The 21,570-nt window shown below is 34.9% G+C and overlaps 1 protein-coding gene across 1 annotated transcript in view; it reads left to right on the forward strand.

The window, feature by feature from the left end:
• Positions 1–21,570, forward strand: part of Klhl1 (kelch like family member 1) — a 346,069-nt gene that overhangs the window by 111,124 nt on the left and 213,375 nt on the right. Inside the window, exons 2-3 of the mRNA XM_037208360.1 lie at positions 4,760–4,942; positions 18,013–18,149. Coding sequence (XP_037064255.1) covers positions 4,760–4,942; positions 18,013–18,149 — 320 coding nt within the window. The remainder of the gene's footprint in view (positions 1–4,759; positions 4,943–18,012; positions 18,150–21,570) is intronic.

Below are 21,570 nucleotides of genomic sequence, written 5' to 3' on the forward strand. Positions count from 1 at the left end.
GTTGGTTTAAAATGTGCAACCCCTCACTCCCTATTCCAGCCTTTATTTTAAGTAATTCTAAACTCTAAGAATCAAACTTGTTTTATCCAATTTAGTAATGGTGCATTCACCAAACTTGGATGACTTGCAGCTTATTGTTTCTTCATAGAATTTATTAAATTATGAAATCATCAGTAAGAGTAAAACTTTCACACTAAAATATTTTATTAAACTTGTAGATCAATTATGATAAAAGGATCTGGAGAGAATCATTTTACCACTTCTGCTTCCAATATAGCTGAAGCCATTCTCTAGGACTACCTTTATTATTTTCAATTTTAGTCAGGAGTGATGAATTCTACACACAATCCTGAAAAATTCAAGTGTAATTTGGAGAAATGTATCATGTACTTAGCAACTTTTATTCCTGTTTGAAAGAAAAATACATGGCATAACAAAACTTGAAATATTTAAAGGGAGCCTTGAAAAGTCTCTGAAAATAATCATATTGAATAGATGAAGAATGTTCTTAACAAATGACCCATAATTTAATGACTTCATATATGTTAGATATTCTGTAGATTCTTTTGAGTGTTCTAGGCACATAGAAACATCTTTTCCAGTCGACAGCAATTATTCACTTTATCTACCTACCACAGTTTTACTTTGCTTCACGTTGTGCTCTAAAGGACCACCAATCAAATTGCATGGGAAAGGAACCTTTAAATCTCATTCTCAATGGGAAATAAAGTTTAAATTGATATGGTATTTGCTTATGATGTACCAGCTGTCTTTCTATAAGTAAAATGTGTTCATCAAATTAACTCGGTATTGTTTGTGATACGTGAGCTCTTTTTTTTTTTTTTTTGGTTTTTCGAGACATGGTTTCTCTGCATAGTTTTGCACCTCTCCTGGAGCTCAATTGGTAGCCCAGGCTGGCCTCGAACTCACAGCGATCCGCCTGGCTCTGCCTCCTGAGTGCTGGGATTAAAGGCGTGCGCCACCACCGCCCGGCTGTGAGCTTTTTAATGAATACTTTTCATTTCTATTGTTAATATTTTGCACAAGAGTTTTGCTAGTGTGCTGAGGAAAGTGGTTTCATTGCTATTTATTTTGGTCGTGTTGAAAAACTTGGGCATCATAAACTATTTTGTTTACTTTTAGCAACTTAAAAAAAATTAATTTATGGATAGTTTTGCGATCGATTTATTATTAAACATAGTTTTAATATAATTTTATTTGTATTGATTATAGTAGTTAAAGTACAATAATAATGTTAAGATAATTTAATTGAAGCATTATCATACAAGTTTATGAACAATAATATAAAGCTTTAATATGCATAACTTATTTATTGTTAAAATCAAGATAAAGAGCATATTCATTATGTCAAGCAGTTATCATTTTTGAGGCAAAATATTCAAAATTTTCTCCTGATATTTTGAAACATTGACTATAGCCTTTACATGTATAGCAGAGAACATAACTTCATTCTTCTACTTTACTGTAATTGTATATATATATTTTTTTCCATCACAGGCAATTTATTTTGTTCTATTCATTCACAGTTAATACAGAAAATACTTGGAAACATTTCCATATAATGTTTGACACAGAAATCATCAAATAGAAATATACAATGTTGACAGGAGGCAGTACATTTAAAATTTATAACCCCAAATGTATTTATAAATTAGAAATGGAAAGATCTACAAATGAAATTATGAAGGTTCACCAAAGTCATTTAATCTGTCAGTTTCTCATTCATTTTTATGTCTTAATAATATTCTATTTTATGAATAAGTCACATTTTATTTCTCTCCAGTGTTTTATAGCTATTTGAGTTGTTTTAACTTTTTTACTATTAGCAACACACTGCTGTAAACCTTCATGTACATGTTTCATGGGTGCACATTTTCAGTAGTTTGAGGATATATTCCTAAGGGTAGAATTGTTGAGTAACAGAGTAACAATGTTTTGCATTTTGACCAACCACCAAACTGTTTTGCCAAAGTGGCACACCATTTTACATTCTCACCAAATCCTTGTTTTTAAGGCTCTGATTTTTATACAAAAGCATTCAATCATTCTGTCAAACCAAACCAAGAAAAGTAAGCTATATAGTTCAGAGCTGTTCTATTCCATTTACTATGCAAAGCCATTCTTGGCGTTTGCAACTCTCAGCCCTTTTGAGTATTCTTGCAGTGTTCACCTTTTCCTCCACCACTTTTTTTTCTTCTTTTTTTCTGGTTTATTTCTATCTATTACAAATGTATAAAAAATCCTCCATCAATGCTGCTGATAGCAGCAGAACCTTGAGAAATATACCTTTGGTTTGCCTCAGAAAAGGAACACATATTGCACTGTAAAGTTTAAAAAATTGGCGCAAAACATTGTGATAATGCTACAATACCAGTTTTAAGAGTTCTGTGACTAATGGGGAGCTGATGGGATACATGCAGAACTGTGAAAGCAATCTCACTTAGCCAGCTGTACACGTAGACTGTAAATCTACATTCAGATCATTTCTGAACTAAGACTATCATCTCAGTTTATCTGTTGAGGTCAACCAGGAAACCCTAGAATATACCTTGATTTTTGCAAAAAAACAAAATAGGGGGAGGGGTTTCTTCAGCATTTCAGTCCACGAGTAACAGTATCCTAATAGGCAAAGTGTTCTCTCACTGTCAACATAGAATGAACTGCTGCTGGAGGTCAACTTGGGCTTTAATTTGCATTAGCACTTACATGCATAGTAGTCCAAGTTGCTGACCTCATGACTTTTAAAAGTAACTCTAAAAAAGTAAAATGGCCCTTCTTGGAAGACTAAAGAAAGACATTCCGCCACAGTTGTAAAAAGTCTCATCAAAACAATATACCCTTTTATAAATTACGCCTCAATTAAAAAAAAAAAGTAGCCCCAAATAAGAAGCAGCTCTGAAAAAGAAAATATTGAAAAAAAACAAGGTGAATACAGGTTCAAAAGTAATTAAGATATATTTTCTTGAGGCTATCTAGAATTAGGCTTTAAAGAATTCTACCATTTCAAGTTTACCACTAGTTACTAGATACCTATTTACAAACAAGATGTTCACCTTTTTTGTTCCTTTATCAAGAGAAAAATCTACCTTCAGACTATGAGGGTGGTGATGGGGAGGGACTAGAAAACAAGATTCAAACAATCCCATGCAAATATCACATTTTTCCAATGGAAGACCTCCAAACTGCACTAGAAGTTCCAATCACTAAGACACTTTCCATTGAAATGATTTAAGTACAACTACATGGCACCAAGGTTTAGGCCTAATATAGGCCTGACAACCAAGTCCTTGTTTTCTGGAAGAAAGGCCTCAAAAGTCCCACTCAATTCCACATAACAATACTTCAAAGATCAATTAGGTTTTCCTTTCCTTAATATTTTTGTTTTTGACTTCTAATCGTAAAGACTAGATTAAAACTTAGCTCATTTCCCAGAAGGCATTGCTTCCCTTTGCTCTATGAAAGAGTCCACCAAGACCTCTTCCTCAAAACCATCTAGCCCCCAGCCTCCAGCCTGTGCTTGTGATGCATCTTTCTCAACATCCTGAAAAGGTAATGTAGGTAAAATATGCTCATAAACATTAAAACTAGTTGTTAGAAAGACGTAACTAGCCGGGCGGTGGTGGCGCACGCCTTTAATCCCAGCACTCGGGAGGCAGAGCCAGGCGGATCTCTGTGAGTTCGAGGCCAGCCTGGGCTACCAAGTGAGCTCCAGGAAAGGCGCAAAGCTACACAGAGAAACCTTGTCTCGAAAAACCAAAAAAAAAAAAAAAAAAAAAAAAAAAAAAAAAAAAAAAAAAAGAAAGACGTAACTAGCTTTATAATTTAAGTTTTAAAGCATAAATACTTGCAGCTTAATCTGCACTGACAATGATTGTCGAAGCCTAGAATTCAACATTTACAAATTCTCATTCACACACACAAAACATACTATTATCACACAACTTGTGTCTTTAGAGAATCTTCTGCTTTTTAAATCTTTGGCCTCCCAGTCAATCCCAAGTTCTACCAAATTTTCCGAGTTCTGGTAGTTACCTGGACCACTGAGGCATTGCCACAAGACTTCTTTTCTTTTGAAACATCCTTTTTCTCTAGATATTAGGATAGCAATACCAGCTTGTTTCTTCTGTGGTAATTGTATATTTACTGGCTAGTTTTCACCACCACATTTCACACCTTCATGTCTCTAGTCTTTCATCACTATCACTTTACTTTCACATTGCATGTGATTTTCTTTATTACAGTCTTCATATGAGTAAGAATTTACTACAGTTGCCTTTGTGAGCTTGGGTATTTCTCTTATTGTAATGTCTTTCAAGTTTACCAATGTTGCCCAATAAAATGAAAAGAATTCTTATTTTCATGGAGGCTTAGTATTCTAGTTGGCATATAACAAAAAAAAATACCTTTTAATATTTAACATCAATAAATTTTAGAATAAATATGTAATGAATATACAATTTCTTTGACTCTTTTCAGATTTATTTACCTGATATTCTGATACAGAAAATTTATCTTAAGTCACCTTTTAAGACAAGAAAAGATATTTTTTCAATTCAGTTACTGCTTCCTAAAACAAATAATTTTGTTAAAATAACTTTTTAAAAACATTTCTTTCATTTGATTTCCATGAAGATGTCTTTAAATAAAGCTTTCTAAATTGTAAAACAGGACATAACTCTTTAGACCACTATTGACACTTTATAAACATTATCTTTCCATTTCTCTGTGTGGTTTATAGGTTGACAACGACGAATCATTCACTGACACCTCAAAGTGATTTGGATTCCAGTAGCTCTGAAGAATTCTATCAAGCTGTTCATCATGCTGAGCAATCATTTAGGAAGATGGAGAATTATTTAAAGCAACAGCAGCTCTGTGATGTCATCCTGATTGTTGGGAATCGAAAGATACCTGCTCATAGGTATGGGAGTGTCAATATTGGACTTGTGCATTCATAAGAGTCGTAAACTAGTGTTCAGGCTGCAGAATTTAGAACATTATAATAATAAGGAACTAGAATATCTTAGAGAACTTGAGTTTTTGTACTGTTACTTTACCTTGAGGGGAATTTACAATATATTTGAATTATTTAACTTCTAATAAATAAATGAATCTAAAGACTTAAAAATAAATATTCTTATAACACATTGAATGCCTGTGTATATTATATGCTTTAGTGATTAACTTTGAGTTCCCAGTAATTCAGTGATGTTGCATTAAGAAAATAAATAAAGCACTTTCACTTGGAGCGATGTAGCCAAGAGCCAGTTCAGATTTGAATTCTCTACTTCATGCTCCAATGTCTTCCATACACTATATGTTGCATTAGTCTGATTCTGTGCCCACCGGGAGAACATCTTATGAATTAGTCTGATTCTGTGCCTACCTGGAGAATGTACCTCTGTCTTCGTCTGCCTTCCTATGTGTCTATCTCAGGATTGTGTGTCCGCCCCTCCCAGAGGGCTTCACTTTGACTATATTGAAGAGCATAGAAAGCATCATATAGGGAAGGAAGGGAAGGAAGGGAAGGAAGGGAAGGAAGGAAAAGAAGGGAAGGGAGGGGATACTTTATAGAAATCTTCATAGAGTTTTACAAGTGATTGAGTCACTGGTTCCAGCTTATCCCAACTGACCCAGAAAAAAAAAAACACATAATTTTATCAACAAGTATTCATAAATGTTGCAGCAATTTTTATGATAGATTCTAGAAAGTTACAAAATCTGTGTTTGCTTTTGGCAGCAAATGATACAGATGCATTAATTGGGTCAGGGCATGGAAGAATACATAATGTAAGATTATAGCTATGCTGTAAAATATGACTACATGGGAATCTAAGGCAAATAACATTGGTTGTTCCATTACTTCCTTAAAGGCACATAAAACAAACAGTTGGATAACTGCTTAAATGTAAAGTTATTCTAATGTGTATTATGAACTATGGATGTTAGGTTCAGCAAAATTTCCATTTTCTTAGAATTTAGTAGATATTTTCATAATATCTTCATCACAAATAACTAGTGATAATATTAGTATTTTTCATCTCACAACAATACTAAAGAAATTATAATTTAGAAAGTGTGTCCCATATTTGAAATTAAATATTTTATTTTATCATTTATTTAAAAAGTTTGGGTATTATGGAAATAAATTTTTGGTTTATATGAAATTGATACTGACACTTTAAATTTACATTTGTAAAATGTTGTTGTGACACAACATGGCTCTTACAGTCAGATATATTTAAAAAAGAATATTTCCATATACTGTTTGCATAATTCAGACAAATAATTCCATTCCATGTATTAGACATGGAATTTTATAGTTCAAGATTGATATATATTAAGTTTACATTTAAAAATACAGAGATTTGATGATCATATGATAGTTTAGTTTTATATTATTTTCATTTTTATGTGAGAAAATTATTTCAATTTCAATAGGGACTTGATTCCATACCTGAATTCAAGAAATCTGGATTTTTTATATTTGTAGATTCAAGCAACCACATATATAAAGAGACTACAAAATTACACTAATTGAACATAAATATATATATTATTTTGTCATCATTAATTTTCAAATGTTACTCTATAATAATTTGTATATTACCACATTGTATTAAAATTATAGGCAATCTAAAGTATATAGGAAATATAATTATAATATACATGTTTTATAAGCAAATAATACATATTTTGATGTTAGTATTCAGGAAGTAACTGAATCCAATTCCATGAATATAGCAAGAGAATAAAGATTTTTAATTTAGATTTCCTTGATAATTTCATATACTATTGAGATCATAGAAAGGATGAATTGCCCAAATGCTGAAATCTCTTCAACAGTATTCCTATACATTAAAAAAAATTAATCAGTATTATGTATACAATATATATGTAAGTCATATATACATATCACATGCAGACACATTCATAATTGGTTAACTGTATACGTATATCTAAGATATTGACTACAAAAATGAGTCCACAAAAACTAACACAATTTCTAGTGTGCCATCAATACAAATTGTTCACATGGACCAAAGATAAATACCTGGACATGCATGCCAAAAACAATTTAACATCTGTGAAATATGAAGTCCAATCTTAGTCACTCTGAGAGTGCCAGTAACTTATTATGTACAATAATTTTCTAAATATTACTATGAAATTTAAATGCCATTTATAAGATATTAATTAAAAAATACTTGCCATTATTGATAGAAATATATCATGTAATATGTATGACAAGAGCAAATTATCCTTATCCTACATTTAAATAGAATGTACCTTAAATTCTAGTTATGTTTTTTTTTAATTTTTTTTTTATTTTACAACACCATTCAGCTCCACATAATAGCCACAGATTCCCCTGCTCTCCCCCACCCCCCATTTCCATCTCCTCCAGATCACGGTCTCCCCTGAGGACTGGGATCGACCTGATAGACTCAGTCCAGGCAGGTCCAGTCCCCCCCTCCCAGACCGAGCCAAGCATCCCTGCATAAGTCCCAGGATTCAAACAACCAACTCATGCAACTAGCCCAGGACCTGGCACAACCGCACAGCTGCCTCCCAAAGAGATCAAGCCAAATGACTGTTTCACCCATTCAGAGGGCCTGATCCAGTTGGGGGCCCCTCAGCCTTTGGTTCATAGTTCATGTGTTTCCATTCATTTGGTTATTTGTCCCTGTGCTTTATCCAACCTTAGCTTCAACAATTCTTGCTCATATAAACCCTCCTCTTTCTCACTAATTGGACTCCCAGTGCTCTACCAGGGGCCCAGCCGTGGATGTCTGCATCCAGATTCCTCAGACCTTGGATGGGATTTATGGCACAACTATCAGGGTTTTTGGCCATCCGCACCAGAGTAGGTCAGTCCCGGCCGTCTCTCGACCATTGCCAGCAGTCTTTTGCGGGGGTATCTTTGTGGATCTCCGTGGGCCTCCCTAGCTCTCTGCTTCCTCCCCTTCTCATGTGGTCTTCATTTACCATGGTCTCCTATTCCTTGTTCTCCCCCTCTTTTCTTGATCCAGCTAGGATCTCCCGCTCTCTTTCCTTCGACTGTCGCCCTTCATTGCTCCCACTCATGACCAGGCTGTTCATGTAGATCTCATCCATTTCTCCGTGTCTTTTTTGGGGTTCCGTTTTCCAGGTAGCCTCACTGGTGATGTGAGTAGCAGTCCAGTCATCCTTGTTCCACATCTCGCATCTTCCTATGAGTGAGTACATACCATATTTGTCTTTCTGAGTCTGGGTTACCTCACTCAGGATGACTTTTTCTAGATCCATCCATTTGCCTGCGAACCTCATGATGTCATTGTTTCTCTCTGCTGAGTAGTATTCCATTGTGTATATGTGCCACAATTTATTTATCCATTCTTCAGTTGAAGGGCATCTAGGTTGTTTCCAGGTTTTGGCTATTACAAACAATGCTGATATGAACATAGCTGAGCAAGTGCTCTTGTGGTATGATTGAGCATTTCTTGGGTATATGCCCAGGAGTGGTATAGCTGGATCTTGGGGGAGATTGATTGCCAATTTTCTAAGAAAGCACCATATTGATTTCCAAAGTGGTTGTACAAGCTTGCATTCCCACCAGCAGTGGAGGAGAGTCCCCCTAGTTCCACATCCTCTCCAGCATAGTGTCTTCAGTGTTTTTGATTTTAGCCATTCTGACAGGCATAAGGTGGTATCTCAGAGTTGTTTTGATTTGCATTTTCCTGATGATTAGGGATATTGAGCAATTCCTTAAATGTTTTTCAGCCATTTGAGTTTCCTCTGTTGAGAATTCTCTATTTAGTTCTAAAGCCCATTTCTCAATTGGACTCAATTGGTCGTTTTGATGTCTAATTTCTTGAGTTCCTTATATATTCTGGATATCAGTCCTCTGTCACATGTGGGGGTGGTGAAGATCTTTTCCCATTCTGTAGGCTGTCGCTTTGCCTTGTTGACTGTATCCTTTGCTCTACAAAAGCTTCTCAGTTTCAAGAGGTCCCATTGATTGATTGTTTGTCTCAGTGTCTGCGCTACTGGTGTTATATTTAGGAAGTGATCTCCTATGCCAATGCATTCAAGACTCCTTCCTACTTTCTCTTCTAGCAGGTTCAGAGTAGCTGGATTTATGTTGAGGTCTTTGATCCACTTGGACTTAAGTTTTGTGCACGGTGACAGATATGGATCTATTTGCAGCCTTCTACACGTTGATATCCAGTTATGACAGCACCATTTGTTGAAGATGCTTTCTTTTTTCCATTGTACACTTTTGGCTTCTTTGTCAAAAATTATATGTTCATAGAATGTACCTTAAATTCTAGTTATGTTCTTATAGGCTAAATTTATTCTTATTTAAAGGGACTAAATTTACTTCATTATGAACCTAAATTCATTTAATAATTTGTGTATATTTATTTAAAAACAGAGGACATCTCAAATAGTATATTAACGTGTAAAACAAATACTATGAGAGGTAGTTCTCATGGAGCAGATTTCTGCTTAAGTTCCAGATCGATTGCTCTAAGTCCTGCGTCTGAAGTGTGTGGTGTCTATGGCAATAGGAATGTACCTTCAAAATCTTGGAAATAACCAAGGATATTGTTTTTTATAGTGTATGATAGTTTCTAACTTTAGGGCCACAGTTACTAAGCCATACCTATAATGTCATGTTTTGGCACGTATATAATTTATTAAGAGTCTCATAGTCTCATTTGCTTTAAGTGGAAAGCGCTAAAGGGCTAATAATACCTTAGGGAAGCATAACCAGACCGAGAGAGAAGGTTGTATTTTATATATATATTTAAACTCACACACATATACATAACAACAATTTTAAAAAGGCAGTGAATTTGTGAGAAAGCAAGGAGGGTGCAATTGGGAGAACTTTGAGGAACAAACGGGAAAGGGGGAAAAGGAATTGTTTTATTTTAACTTCAAAAATTATTTTAAAAATTCAGACTTTGTTCATGGTTTGATAGTCTTGAAAATCCTAATATTATTATATGTTTTCACCAATAGTTTAGGGCAATCAGCTATAACAAGAGAAGTTATTTATAATTTTATGTTTATCATTTATTAATAATAGGATGGATGATTACATACAGTAAACTGATAAAGCTTATTCATACAGAATATGGTCCAAAGAACAAAGGGAAGGGTAGGTTGTCATGTTTTTAAAAGTATCTATTTTGGCTGTCATTGTTTGAAATAGCTATAGGTTGATGAAGTGAAAATTCAAATGATGAATAAGAAGATAATATGTGACTAGTATGAGAAAATGTAATTCTATGATCTGAAATCCTGAGTTTTCATATGTATCATGTTGTGTTTTCCACCTTATTAAATATTATTATTAAATAGATCTATTTAATAGTCAAATTAGTGAATTTCAAGAATATACTTATATGCATACTCATAGGTAAACATTATACATATCATTATGATTGCTTCCATTTTATAATGAAACAAAACCTGACTTACACTAAATATTTTACCTGTTTCTAGAGTACAGAATCTGTAAGAATTTTGATCAAGTTAATCTCAATCCAAAAGCACACGTATTTTAATTATTGGCACATAATATTAACAATGATGCTTTTTCTTCAAGAACATTAAAGTGGTGTGTTAGTCCTTGTCACTGGATCTGTTACTTGTCTAGAGGTGAGGAGTGTGTAGAGGCTGGCAGATCAGTGACCTGGTCTTTCAATTTCAAGAGCTCCACATACTCCTCAGACATGGTAAAAAAACAAAACCAAACACTTCATTCATATCATCTGGAAGATCCCTAGTGCCATAACAGTTAGAAACAAGGGAAGGCAAATGTAAGAAAATTGCAGGCAGACCACTGAATTTAGTTTGAAGACAGGCAAATGCCAGTGGACATTTGGCCTTTTTTTAAACTGGAATTGCAGTAGCACAGTAAAATTTAGAGCCATAGGACCTATCATAAAGCAGTGCTAAAGAGCGGCTTTGTGAAAACTAATATTAAGGCAAAACCAGAAGTCCATAATACTCTACAGCAAAGGAAGGGCCAAGGAGGAAAAGAAAGAGAAGTCACTGACTAAGAGGAAAAGCTGAGATAAGAAAGTCTGCCCTGCTCCATAACTTTAAAAAAAATGCTTTAAAACATGGGAGGTCAACAGTGTCAAACACTGTAATAAATTGAAGTGGAGCATAGGAATCTTTAAAAGATTTGTAAAGGATTTACTAACCCCGGTCAGAGATTTTCCTTAGTGGCTGCATTCTCTCACTGATGGAATTTTTGCCCCAGCTTCACTTGCATTAACTGAAGCTAAATAAGCACATATAAAGATGTTGATTTTTGCCAAACATTAAATCATAGACTCTAGTTCAAATCTTTTGTGTCACTAAATCTAAATGCAGGATTAAGCATTCTACACTTCTATAACTCAGCTGGAAGTGTTTCCCTAGAGCTGATGGAGAAGATTTCATTTGATGATTTAAACTTGCACAACGCATGTCACAGAATATTTTGCTCTTCACCATGTGACCGGCCTGTAATACAAACTTTGTGTGTAAGAACAAGCTGATTGGGTTTATGTTTAAATACATATGCTTAGAGAGATGCATAATCTGATGTTTATGGTGATATAATATTTACCATTTTAATAAAGCTGATTACTTATTACATATTATTTAATTGGCTTAATGTAAATATTTGGCTATTTCTGTGCTTTTTAAATAAAATTAATTATTATTACATTATTGAATTATTTTATATGTAAGCATGTAGCAGGTTTTCTCAGACTGCTAGCCCCAAATTATGACACAGATACTTTTTAGTTATGAATGTTCGGCCTTAACTTATGCCAGTCCCAATAGCTTTTATAACTTAATTTAACCTGTTTCTCTTCATCTACGCTTTGCCTTGGGGCTTTTTACCTTTCTTTCATTCTGTATGTCCTATTTTTCCTGCTTCATCAAAAGCTAGCCAGGGATTGGTGATGTACACCTTTAATCTCAGCACATGAGAGGTAGAGCCAGGTAGATCTCTGTGAGTGTGAGTCCAGCCTGGGGTACAAAGCAAGTTCTAAGACAACCAAAGCTGTTACACAGAGAAACCCTGTCTTAAATACCCTCCCTCCACTCCCCCCAAAAAGAAAAACAATTCACAAACTACACTAAAAAGTGAATAGATGGGGGTTGGTGATTTAGCTCAGTGGTAGAGTGATTGCCTAGCAAGTACAAGGCCCTGGGTTTGGTCCTCAACTCTGGAAAGAAAAAGGGCGGGAAAGATGGCAACCTCATAAAAGAAAGCAATAACAAAAAGTGATCATTATTTCTCCTCTTAGTTTCTACTTGGGGCAAAGAGTGATGTAATGTGTGTTATACAGTAAGAACTTACCACATATGGAAGAAGTAGGCGAACATAGTCCATAATGGAGAGTAACTCCATCCAGTGATAAGTGACCTAGAGAAGACTTGGATGCTTAAATAATCAAAAGGTTATAAAAGTTACAATAGAATTAACTATTTTTTTACATTGATGTATAAAAAAAGAGCAAATGAGTTATTGTCAACAACTGGAAATCGCCTAAAATAAACCCAAGTGAAAATGAAATGTTGAATATGAAACAAATTACAACTTAAACTATGAGACACTGGGAATTTTTAAGACATTTACTAATTTTGATAGACACAGAGGGAAGTGAAATGTATGAAAAGATGAGAAAATATATGTCATCAAATTTTAATCTTTGGTTATAAGTGGTAAACCTCACTGTTGCATACATTAAGAAAATTACAGTAAACATAACTATGGGTTTAAAAATGTGTGTTTATCACTGTAAAAAACTATTAAAATTATAATTACAAATTATATAAGTATACAATAAATAAGTATAAATAAATGGCATGTTACATCAGAAAAACAATAAGTTTGAAATCTATTTTTCTATTAAAATTAGTAGAGCCTAGATGATAACAAAATTATACATACCTTCTCTTTACAAATGAATGAAATAAATTGGGAATACTTCATTAAGTAAAAATATTTTATGAGTTATTGCAGATGAAACTAGAAAAAAATTCTGATAAATGAAAGCTAGGATAATGGCTTATCCTCAGTGCTACACTATAAGAAGTCGGTCTGTAGAGATGGCTCAGCAGTTAAAGCTGCTCTTCCGGCGGTCCCGAGTTCAATTCCCAGCAACCACATGGTGGTTCACAACCATCTGTAATGAGGTCTGTCATCCTCTTCTGGTGTGCATGAGGTCAGGTCATTCATATTCATTAGAAAAAAAAGAAGTCTAAAGAAAACTTTTTCTTCTACTGATAGGGAAGTGATCCTCCTTCAAAAACAAATGACAAACACTAGAAAAACAGGAAATTTATAGATTTTACTACCAAATACACATCAAATTTTTAAAATCTTAATGAAGCAGGAAGGAGCAAACAAAGTTATCCTGCTGCAATTTCATATAATGTTCATTAAACAGTGCAAATCTGTCGGTGACAGAATAATGTTGGTTAAAGAAGGAAATCATGACCTCTTATACTGGCCAAGAGTAATTTGTACATAGTTTTTAAGGGGTCATTGGGTACAATTCATACTGTATTTTCACAAACTTATATTTTCATCATTTAGCTTACTTTTTTCATTTTTTTTTAATTTTATGTGTCTGTTTGGTTTGCCTCCATGTATATGTGTGTACCACATGCTTGCCTGGTGTCTAAGACAGTCAGAAGAAGAGATGAATACCTTGGAATTCAAGTTACAGACAGTTGTTAGCTGCCATATGGGTGCTGGGGATCAAACCCAGGTCCTCTGGAAGAACAGTGGGGGGTGCTCTTAAACACTGAGCTATCTCCTCACCCCCTATTTAGTTCATTCTAAATGTAGTACTGTTCAATAATTTCATCAACATATGCAGTTGTATTGCCACCATATTCATTCTCATTTTCCTCTCCCACAGTTGCTCACTCTGTTTTTTTGACCATATTTATCTCCTACTTTCACGTATGCTTTTATAAATATCTTTTTGCCCCACTGAGACAAATGAAGGTTGCACACATGAGCTTGGCTACAGAAGCTAGGCATGGAAAGTTTATCAATAGCAACTCCATTGATGAAGTGATAATGATATCCTTTCTCTAGAAACAATAGCTGCTAATTGCCGGGGACCAGCCTCCGCAGTTTCGGGGGTCTGAAGGACCTGGAAGGCGCAATAACGACTCAGAGACAATGTTTGTGCAAAGTGACAGGTCACTTCGGGCTTCTGCAGTTGCTACGTTTCTTTTGCTCCCCTGGCTTCTCTTAGCTTCTCTTAGTTTCTCTTAGCTTCTCTTAGCGTCTCTAACTTTTCTTAGCTTTTGCTATAGCTTCTTTAGTTTCTGCTTTTGCCCTGGTAACCTCAGTCTTTTATTATCATAAGTAAAGGGGGAACAGAAAGGAAGGGGAAAATCACCCAATACAAAATGTTCTCATGATTTCAAAGATTATTCTTAGAAAATCACCAATATATTCTTCATCATCTTTTACTAAACACAGGAACTATCCCAGACTTAACACCAAAGCAAACATAATCTATTTTTATTATTAATGATTATACAATCTTTTGAGCACTTGACCCAGAGGCTAGCAACATGCAATTTTGCAAAAAAAATAAAAATAAGAACAGTGGTCAATGTACCAGACAGTCATTTCCTTCTCACACAGTCTGCTCCGACCTCAAGACCCCTGCAGCCACCTAAGTTCCTCCTCAGCCCTCTGCAAACACTAAGCCCCATGACTGGTGGGTCACAACGACCTCAGACAAGAAATCTGTCCCTGCAAGTCAGCAACTTCTGTTCCTCTACATCTAACAATTCCAAGGAAGACCTAATCTAATTTTTAGAGCTTCTATGAAAGAAAGTTCACCTTTCTCAGCAGCTCCTTTCAATCTAGGAACCCAATAAAGCTTGTAGCAATCACTCCATCAATTGTCCCATTATCTCTACATTCCTTCAGGAGGAATCAAAAATATCTGGATTAAAATTGCCATCTCCCTTTCTTGGTGGAGGCCACTATTTTCCTCCTATTCTAGGTTCCCACACTTTTAGTTTGTCATCCCATCTATATGTTACTCCATCCACAGTCTTCAGCCAATTCCTCTTAGGGTTTCAAGTTTTACACAATGTCCTCAGAAACTGAATTATTCATCATGGCCAATTTAAGTCCAGTGTGTTGAAACACATCATACCATGTGCTATAGTTGACCACACATTCAGTACAGTTTATCCAAACCTAAAAATCTTCCCCAGGCTGCAGGTTCTTTTCCATGAACCACATAACTGCCTTAACCCCAGCCTGAGTGATCATCTCTGTATAAATTCCTGTGAAATTTACTTCACTCCTTTCTTGTATCACAGAAATCATCATTGATCTAGGAACACAGAACATGAAGATCAGATAGAAGAAAAAGACTAGCCTTACAAGAAATATTTATATGGAGGAGGGCATGACATGTGCACAGCATAAAGCATGACCTTGGGACACATAGGCATTTCTGCCTTGGCCCTCTAGAGGCATGCTAAGCAGAAGATCTGGAGGGGAACACATGGAGGGTTGATGGTCCACAATCTCGGATCTCCTTTTCTCCAGTCTCTGCTGGCAGCACGTCAGCCATCTTATATGCCATCCCCAGCAGCTAATAGCTCCTCATGGCCTCACATGCTCCACAGTCACATATCATTGTGACACATGCTGTTTCATTTCTTTTTTCTACAAGCATAGTGCAGGGATCTGTAGCTTCTGTGTGTTCACAATTGCCACAAAAATGCCATATATAGAAGAAACATTTCATAAATCCACTCCCCTCCATAGACTCTTGTATTCTTTCCTCTCCCTCTTCTAAAATATCCCAATATCCTCAGAAGGGGCAATAGAGACCTTAGGAAGCAATGGAGACCTTAGGGTGAACACTCAATAGCCACTTATTTTCAACAGGTTGAGTCTCTTCATGAACAACTGTCCAGCATAAAAAGACTCTTGTCTGCCTACTGCTAAAGAGTAGCATTAGTTTCCAGTTATAACCATGAACATCTAAAGGAATATTAGACAGTCATAGATTCCTCTTAAAGTCTGTGATATGGCTGACTACATGACTTTGAAAAAGTTTACAGTACAATAACAAGTATATATTCCCTCCTGTAGGACAGGTATCAACTCCACAAAATCAGTTATAGTGTGTGCATAGTAATTTCACCAGAATATGTCAGTGTTGTAGTGGGCCACATCCCCTCAATTTAAAACAAATGATCTTATGTTAGCTAGCAACAAAATGTTTGTTTTTCTGTTCCAGATTCTGGTCTTTGTGTCCTGTATCAGAAATTTATGTGTTTTATTTTATTTTATTTTCCTTGCATCAGGGTCATAGTATCTAATTTTGATGGGAGAACAATGAGAATGGCAGCAACCAGGGTTGATGCCTCTGGAACTCCCTGGCCAAATAACTTATTGGGAGGTATCACAAACTCACCAATGGTTATGAAAACCTTTGACTTCTGGGAATAACCCTATCTACCCATAAAGAGCACATGTGTTGCTGGTTATTTTTTCTTTTTGCTGTGTTGGGGGGCCTGCCACCAAGCTCCCAAATAAATCACACAAGGAGGCTTATTATTAACTATGAATGCCAGGACTCAGCTTGTTTTTGGCTTTGTTTTGTTTTTTCTTGCCAGCTTTCTCTAACTTTAAATTAATCCTGTCCATCTTTTGCCCCTGGGCTTTTCCCATTCTCTTACATCTGTAAATCTTACTTTTACTCTGCGGCTTGCTGTGTAGCTGGATGGCTGGCCTCTGGAGTCTTCCACCTTCTCTGGTTTCTTCTTCTTTCCTCCCAGATTTCTACTTTTATATATTCTCTCTACCTGCCAGTCTCACCTATCCTTTCTCCTGTCTTGCTTTTGGCCCTTCAGTTCTTTTTTAGACCACCAGGTGTGTTAGACAGGCACAGTAACACATCTTCACAGAGTTAAACAAATGCAACATAAACAAAAGTAACACACCTTAAAATAATATTTTACAACACATCTGTTTAAACACATTTATTTATTATTATTTTTTACTTCAAACTTTAAATTATAAATTTAGTATTTGCATGTCTTTCTCCTATGTCTTTAGCTTTGGTTAACCCTCTACCAACTCTCGTATTTCCTACATTCTGCAATAGCATCCATATTTAAACCTTTCCATGCTAGTGTTTCCCCCAGCAATTACCACTTCTGTTTTAGTATCTTCAAATCTTTAGCCTCTCTTGATTTGTGGCTTCTTGCTTCCTGGCATATTTCACTACAGCTGGAACATATCTAATACTTGGGGACTAAAATGCACCTATAAGATCCAACATATGGCACTTGGCTTTCTGTGCCCATGTTGCCTGGCTCAGTACATTTTCTAGATCCATCCATTTTCCTCTGGTTTATGATTTCATTTTTCTTAACAGTTGAAAATTCCATTCTGTGTTTTGTATGAGCAACTAAAGAAAGGAGTATCAGAGTAAAAAAAAAAAATATGATTTCTAAGTATTTCAGGTGAAAAAGATACTGGCATTTTTAATTTGTGAATTATAATAAAAGTAAAGAGATAAATGTATACAATGCCAACAATTCTGTACACACACACACACACACACACACACACACACACACACACACACACACTGGAAATGTTAAAGATGTATAAGGAGAGCTTATTCTTTGCTAATAGGAATGCAATTTTGAGAATATACCACAGAAATCAGGAGGTAGTTTTTACAGTTTTTAAAAATGAAACTAATTCATGATTCACCTATAGAATTATTTTATATGTACCTAAAGGATTCTGGCAGTATACTGTACCACAAATACACTTGCATATGTATGTTTACAGTGACTAGGAAATGTAACCATGATGAACAAAATAGCTGATGTTGATTCTTTGCTACATGTTGTGTCTGGTGAGCTCATTGTTCTGTGCTTTATGTCCATTGCCTAAAACAGACCCTGTGACTCTTTCAGGCTTGTTCTGAGTTCTGTCTCTGACTATTTTGCTGCCATGTTTACAAGTGATGTTTGTGAAGCCAAGCAAGAGGAGATCAAGATGGAAGGCATAGACCCAAATGCACTCTGGGATCTTGTTCAATTTGCATATACAGGTACAGTAAAATAACTATACATCATATGGAAACCATGTTTATTTTGATGTTGACTTTAAGTCTTCCAAAGCTAAAACACAGCTGAAATTTTATCAATAAACTTTTATAGCTAGACTGTATAATAGGGAAAAAACTATCTTTCTAACTTACTGAAATCACAAATGTATAAAGGTGTTTATTTTTTGAATTGTCCATACCATATTTACACAGAATTACATACATGATTAAAATCAGTATTTGATAGAATGAAGTTTAGAAATAAATAGTCAGTGAATTTATTATTAAATAGAAATTTACTTTTCTCCATAATTGGTCAGAACATTAAAATTATAAAAAGATTTTTTTCTTTTCAGCAATATGGATTAAAATAATTTATTTTTTTCATGTTGTGCTAATTTAATGTTAAAATTTTTTATGACCTTTCATATTGCCATAGCAGCTTCGCAGAAAGGGCCAATAATAATATACATATTTGGGAAGATAAATAGCTTTGGAAATTTGAATTTTTTTCCTAATTCACAATATTTATATATTTTGTTGAACATTTATGTTATTTGAAAATAAACACTTGTGAATTTCTTTTTTAAAATATTGTTCAATGTACTGAAGGGAATAATTTAATACATTAGCCAGTTCTTTCCTTCCCAGAAGATCACAATTTAAGTAAATAGATGAGCTAAAAGAAAAAAAAGTAATATAGTTATGGTGATATTTTATTTGTACTGAAATGTAATTTTAATTTTATGTTAATAAATAAAGTTGCCCTGGGGTCAGAGCTATTAGAGCCATAGCCAGAGCGTGGTGGTTAGAAGAGCTAGGTAGATTTCTGTGTGTTCAGGGATACAGCCAGTATTGGAGACATATGCCTTTGAGACCTGGAAGGCGGTACTTACAGGCAGTGATGAGGCAGTCATGTGGTTGGTTTACAACCAATGAGAAGGCAGAACAGACTATTTAAAGACAGACAAACAGGAAGAAGCTCTCTCTCTCGGGGAAGTTAGGAGCACTGCAGGAGGTAAGATTTTATCTCTGAGCTCTGACCTCTCGGCTTTCTCTTTTACATTGGCTCTGTGTTTCTTATTTGATTGGTTACATCTACATAAAATGTTTTAAAGGATATATAAAAAGAAATGATAATATGCATGAACCTTAATAATAGAATTTGAAATCAGATCCAGCTATATGATGTGAAATGAGATATTTCAGGTCTCAATAATTTTAAAATATGTTTAAAAAGCGAAGAGTGGATATGAGAAGGGGACTTAAAAAGAGGATGGAGGGTTAATATTGAAGGGAAGAAAATATGAGAAGGTAGGTGTGAGGGTAACCAGAATGCATTAAATAAATGTATGACAATTTCAAAAAAGGAAACCAATAAATGTTGTTTTTTTAAGACATATTTTTATTTTCTAGAGTGTGGGAGGGGTCACGTATCTAACCTTTTAGGGATCCTTCCAGGAACAGAAAAGTACAGTGCTCCTATCCAGTTTTCATTCTCTGGCAAACTTATCTTTGCCTAGAGCAAAACTAGGTCAAAAGATACTCACTATCCTGTTACACAAGGTTAGATGATGTCTGAAGCTTCCTGCTGAGAGAGATGACCCAGTTATGGCTCTGTTTTTAGAAGAAAAGAAGGCTATAATGCTGCCTCGCAGCTCTACTGACACTGTGGCCTGTCCTCCTGAACACATTAGTACTATGGACTTTGTTACTAAACATATCAGTGTCACAGTATTGATATACTTCCAATTGCATGTTTACATAAATTTTCTAGGTGAGCAGTGAATTTATGTAGTAATATGACAGAAATTGTAGGAATGATCTAAAATATGTACTTGTCTTTGTCACATGCAATATAGAATGTATAACAATAAAAGTAAGGTGTTCATCTCTACAAATAGGAAAGAATACAGTATTCCTATAGGTGTCTAATTAGGAGGCAATCTGCATGATACAGAAGGCTACTTTGAAAATACATAAAAATAAATGCATCCCCCAAATGAATTTGCAAGTAGAAAAGCAAAACATCATTCATTTGAGAATCTTTTATTTAACTTTTTCCTTTCTCTCTTCCTGTTACCAAAGGAGTCTTGAACTTGGTTCATTTTCCTTTCCAGTTAAAGAATTAAAAGGCAGACAAAATGTGGAGGATGACAGGAAGCAGTAGCAAAACCATGAATAGGAACAGGCAGAATCAGCTGTTGAAAAAGGCTTTTATTTGGGATGAGAAACATGCAGCACAATTCAGAGATCAAGACCCTCCACAAACAGGAGGGAGAATTCTGAAGTCAAAGCCTGGCTTCTTCTTGAGAGCGAGAGGTGGTTTCTTTAATGCCTCTGAGTGGTCTTCCTCATCTAATTTAAGATTGGTCAGTTTGGAGAATGAAAGGATGGCTGACTAGCCCACAATTGTTGGGTAAATGTGTCTTAATCAGATCTTGAACATGCTGAGCCTGTCTATCAGCAGAGGCCTTAGTGACAAACAACCTCAGACTTTATTTTCAGCTTTCAGGCTTTTGTCTCTTGTCCAGAATATGAAGAAGCCAGCCATATTGGTATTTCACACTGTTTGTTACCTAACCATGGCCCCTCTACCTATATGCCCCAATCCTTCACAGGTTCTCTTTTACTGTGCTATCTCCCCAATTGAGAATATTTTCTTCATATTTCATGTTGACAAGTCCTTGGAGAAACAAATGGATCATGTAGATTAAGTCTTCAAAGCTACTACCTGCAGAAATAACATACTCAGTTCAGATGAACCTGGGTTTATTATAGTGAGATAAACCAACACAATTTTCTATGGAGTCCAGAAAGTTTACAAACAAGCAATTAATCAATCACACAACTAATTAATTAAACTAACATTGAACTATAAAAAAATTAATGCATTAAAAGAGTCTATAATGAATAATTGAATATGTAGTCTTTAATGATTGCAGTTTGATAGTATTACTAGCACAAATAAAGTGAGTTAATTTATGGAAAGATAGATTAAAAATAAAAATCTTAATAGTGTACAATATCATTCTAAATGAAGTTTGTTATCATTTTTGTGTTTGTAAAACTGAAAATTTATTGTATGTAAGATAATAATTAAAATATGAAAATAAAAATTGTTTTTCTTGTTATTTGAATGTACCATAGACTTCTCATCTCATAGGCGCTGATATCTTAGAGATGGTTACAGACAATTTATATTCATTATAACAACAATATTAGTTATGAAGTTAATAACACTATTGATAGGCAAATGAGGAAATTCAAAGTATCTTCTTAAAATTGTTCCATTTATTTTATTTTCAGTTTATTTCTAGAAATTCTGATTGTTATGTGGTGATTTTTAATTAGTAATGGCATATGCAAGCAAAAATAAGCATCTTTTCCCCTATGCTTTTCCTTATCTCTTTACTACATTTTT

Source organism: Peromyscus leucopus, chromosome 9 (assembly GCF_004664715.2).
Source record: "Peromyscus leucopus breed LL Stock chromosome 9, UCI_PerLeu_2.1, whole genome shotgun sequence".
Classification (NCBI taxonomy): domain Eukaryota; kingdom Metazoa; phylum Chordata; class Mammalia; order Rodentia; family Cricetidae; genus Peromyscus; species Peromyscus leucopus.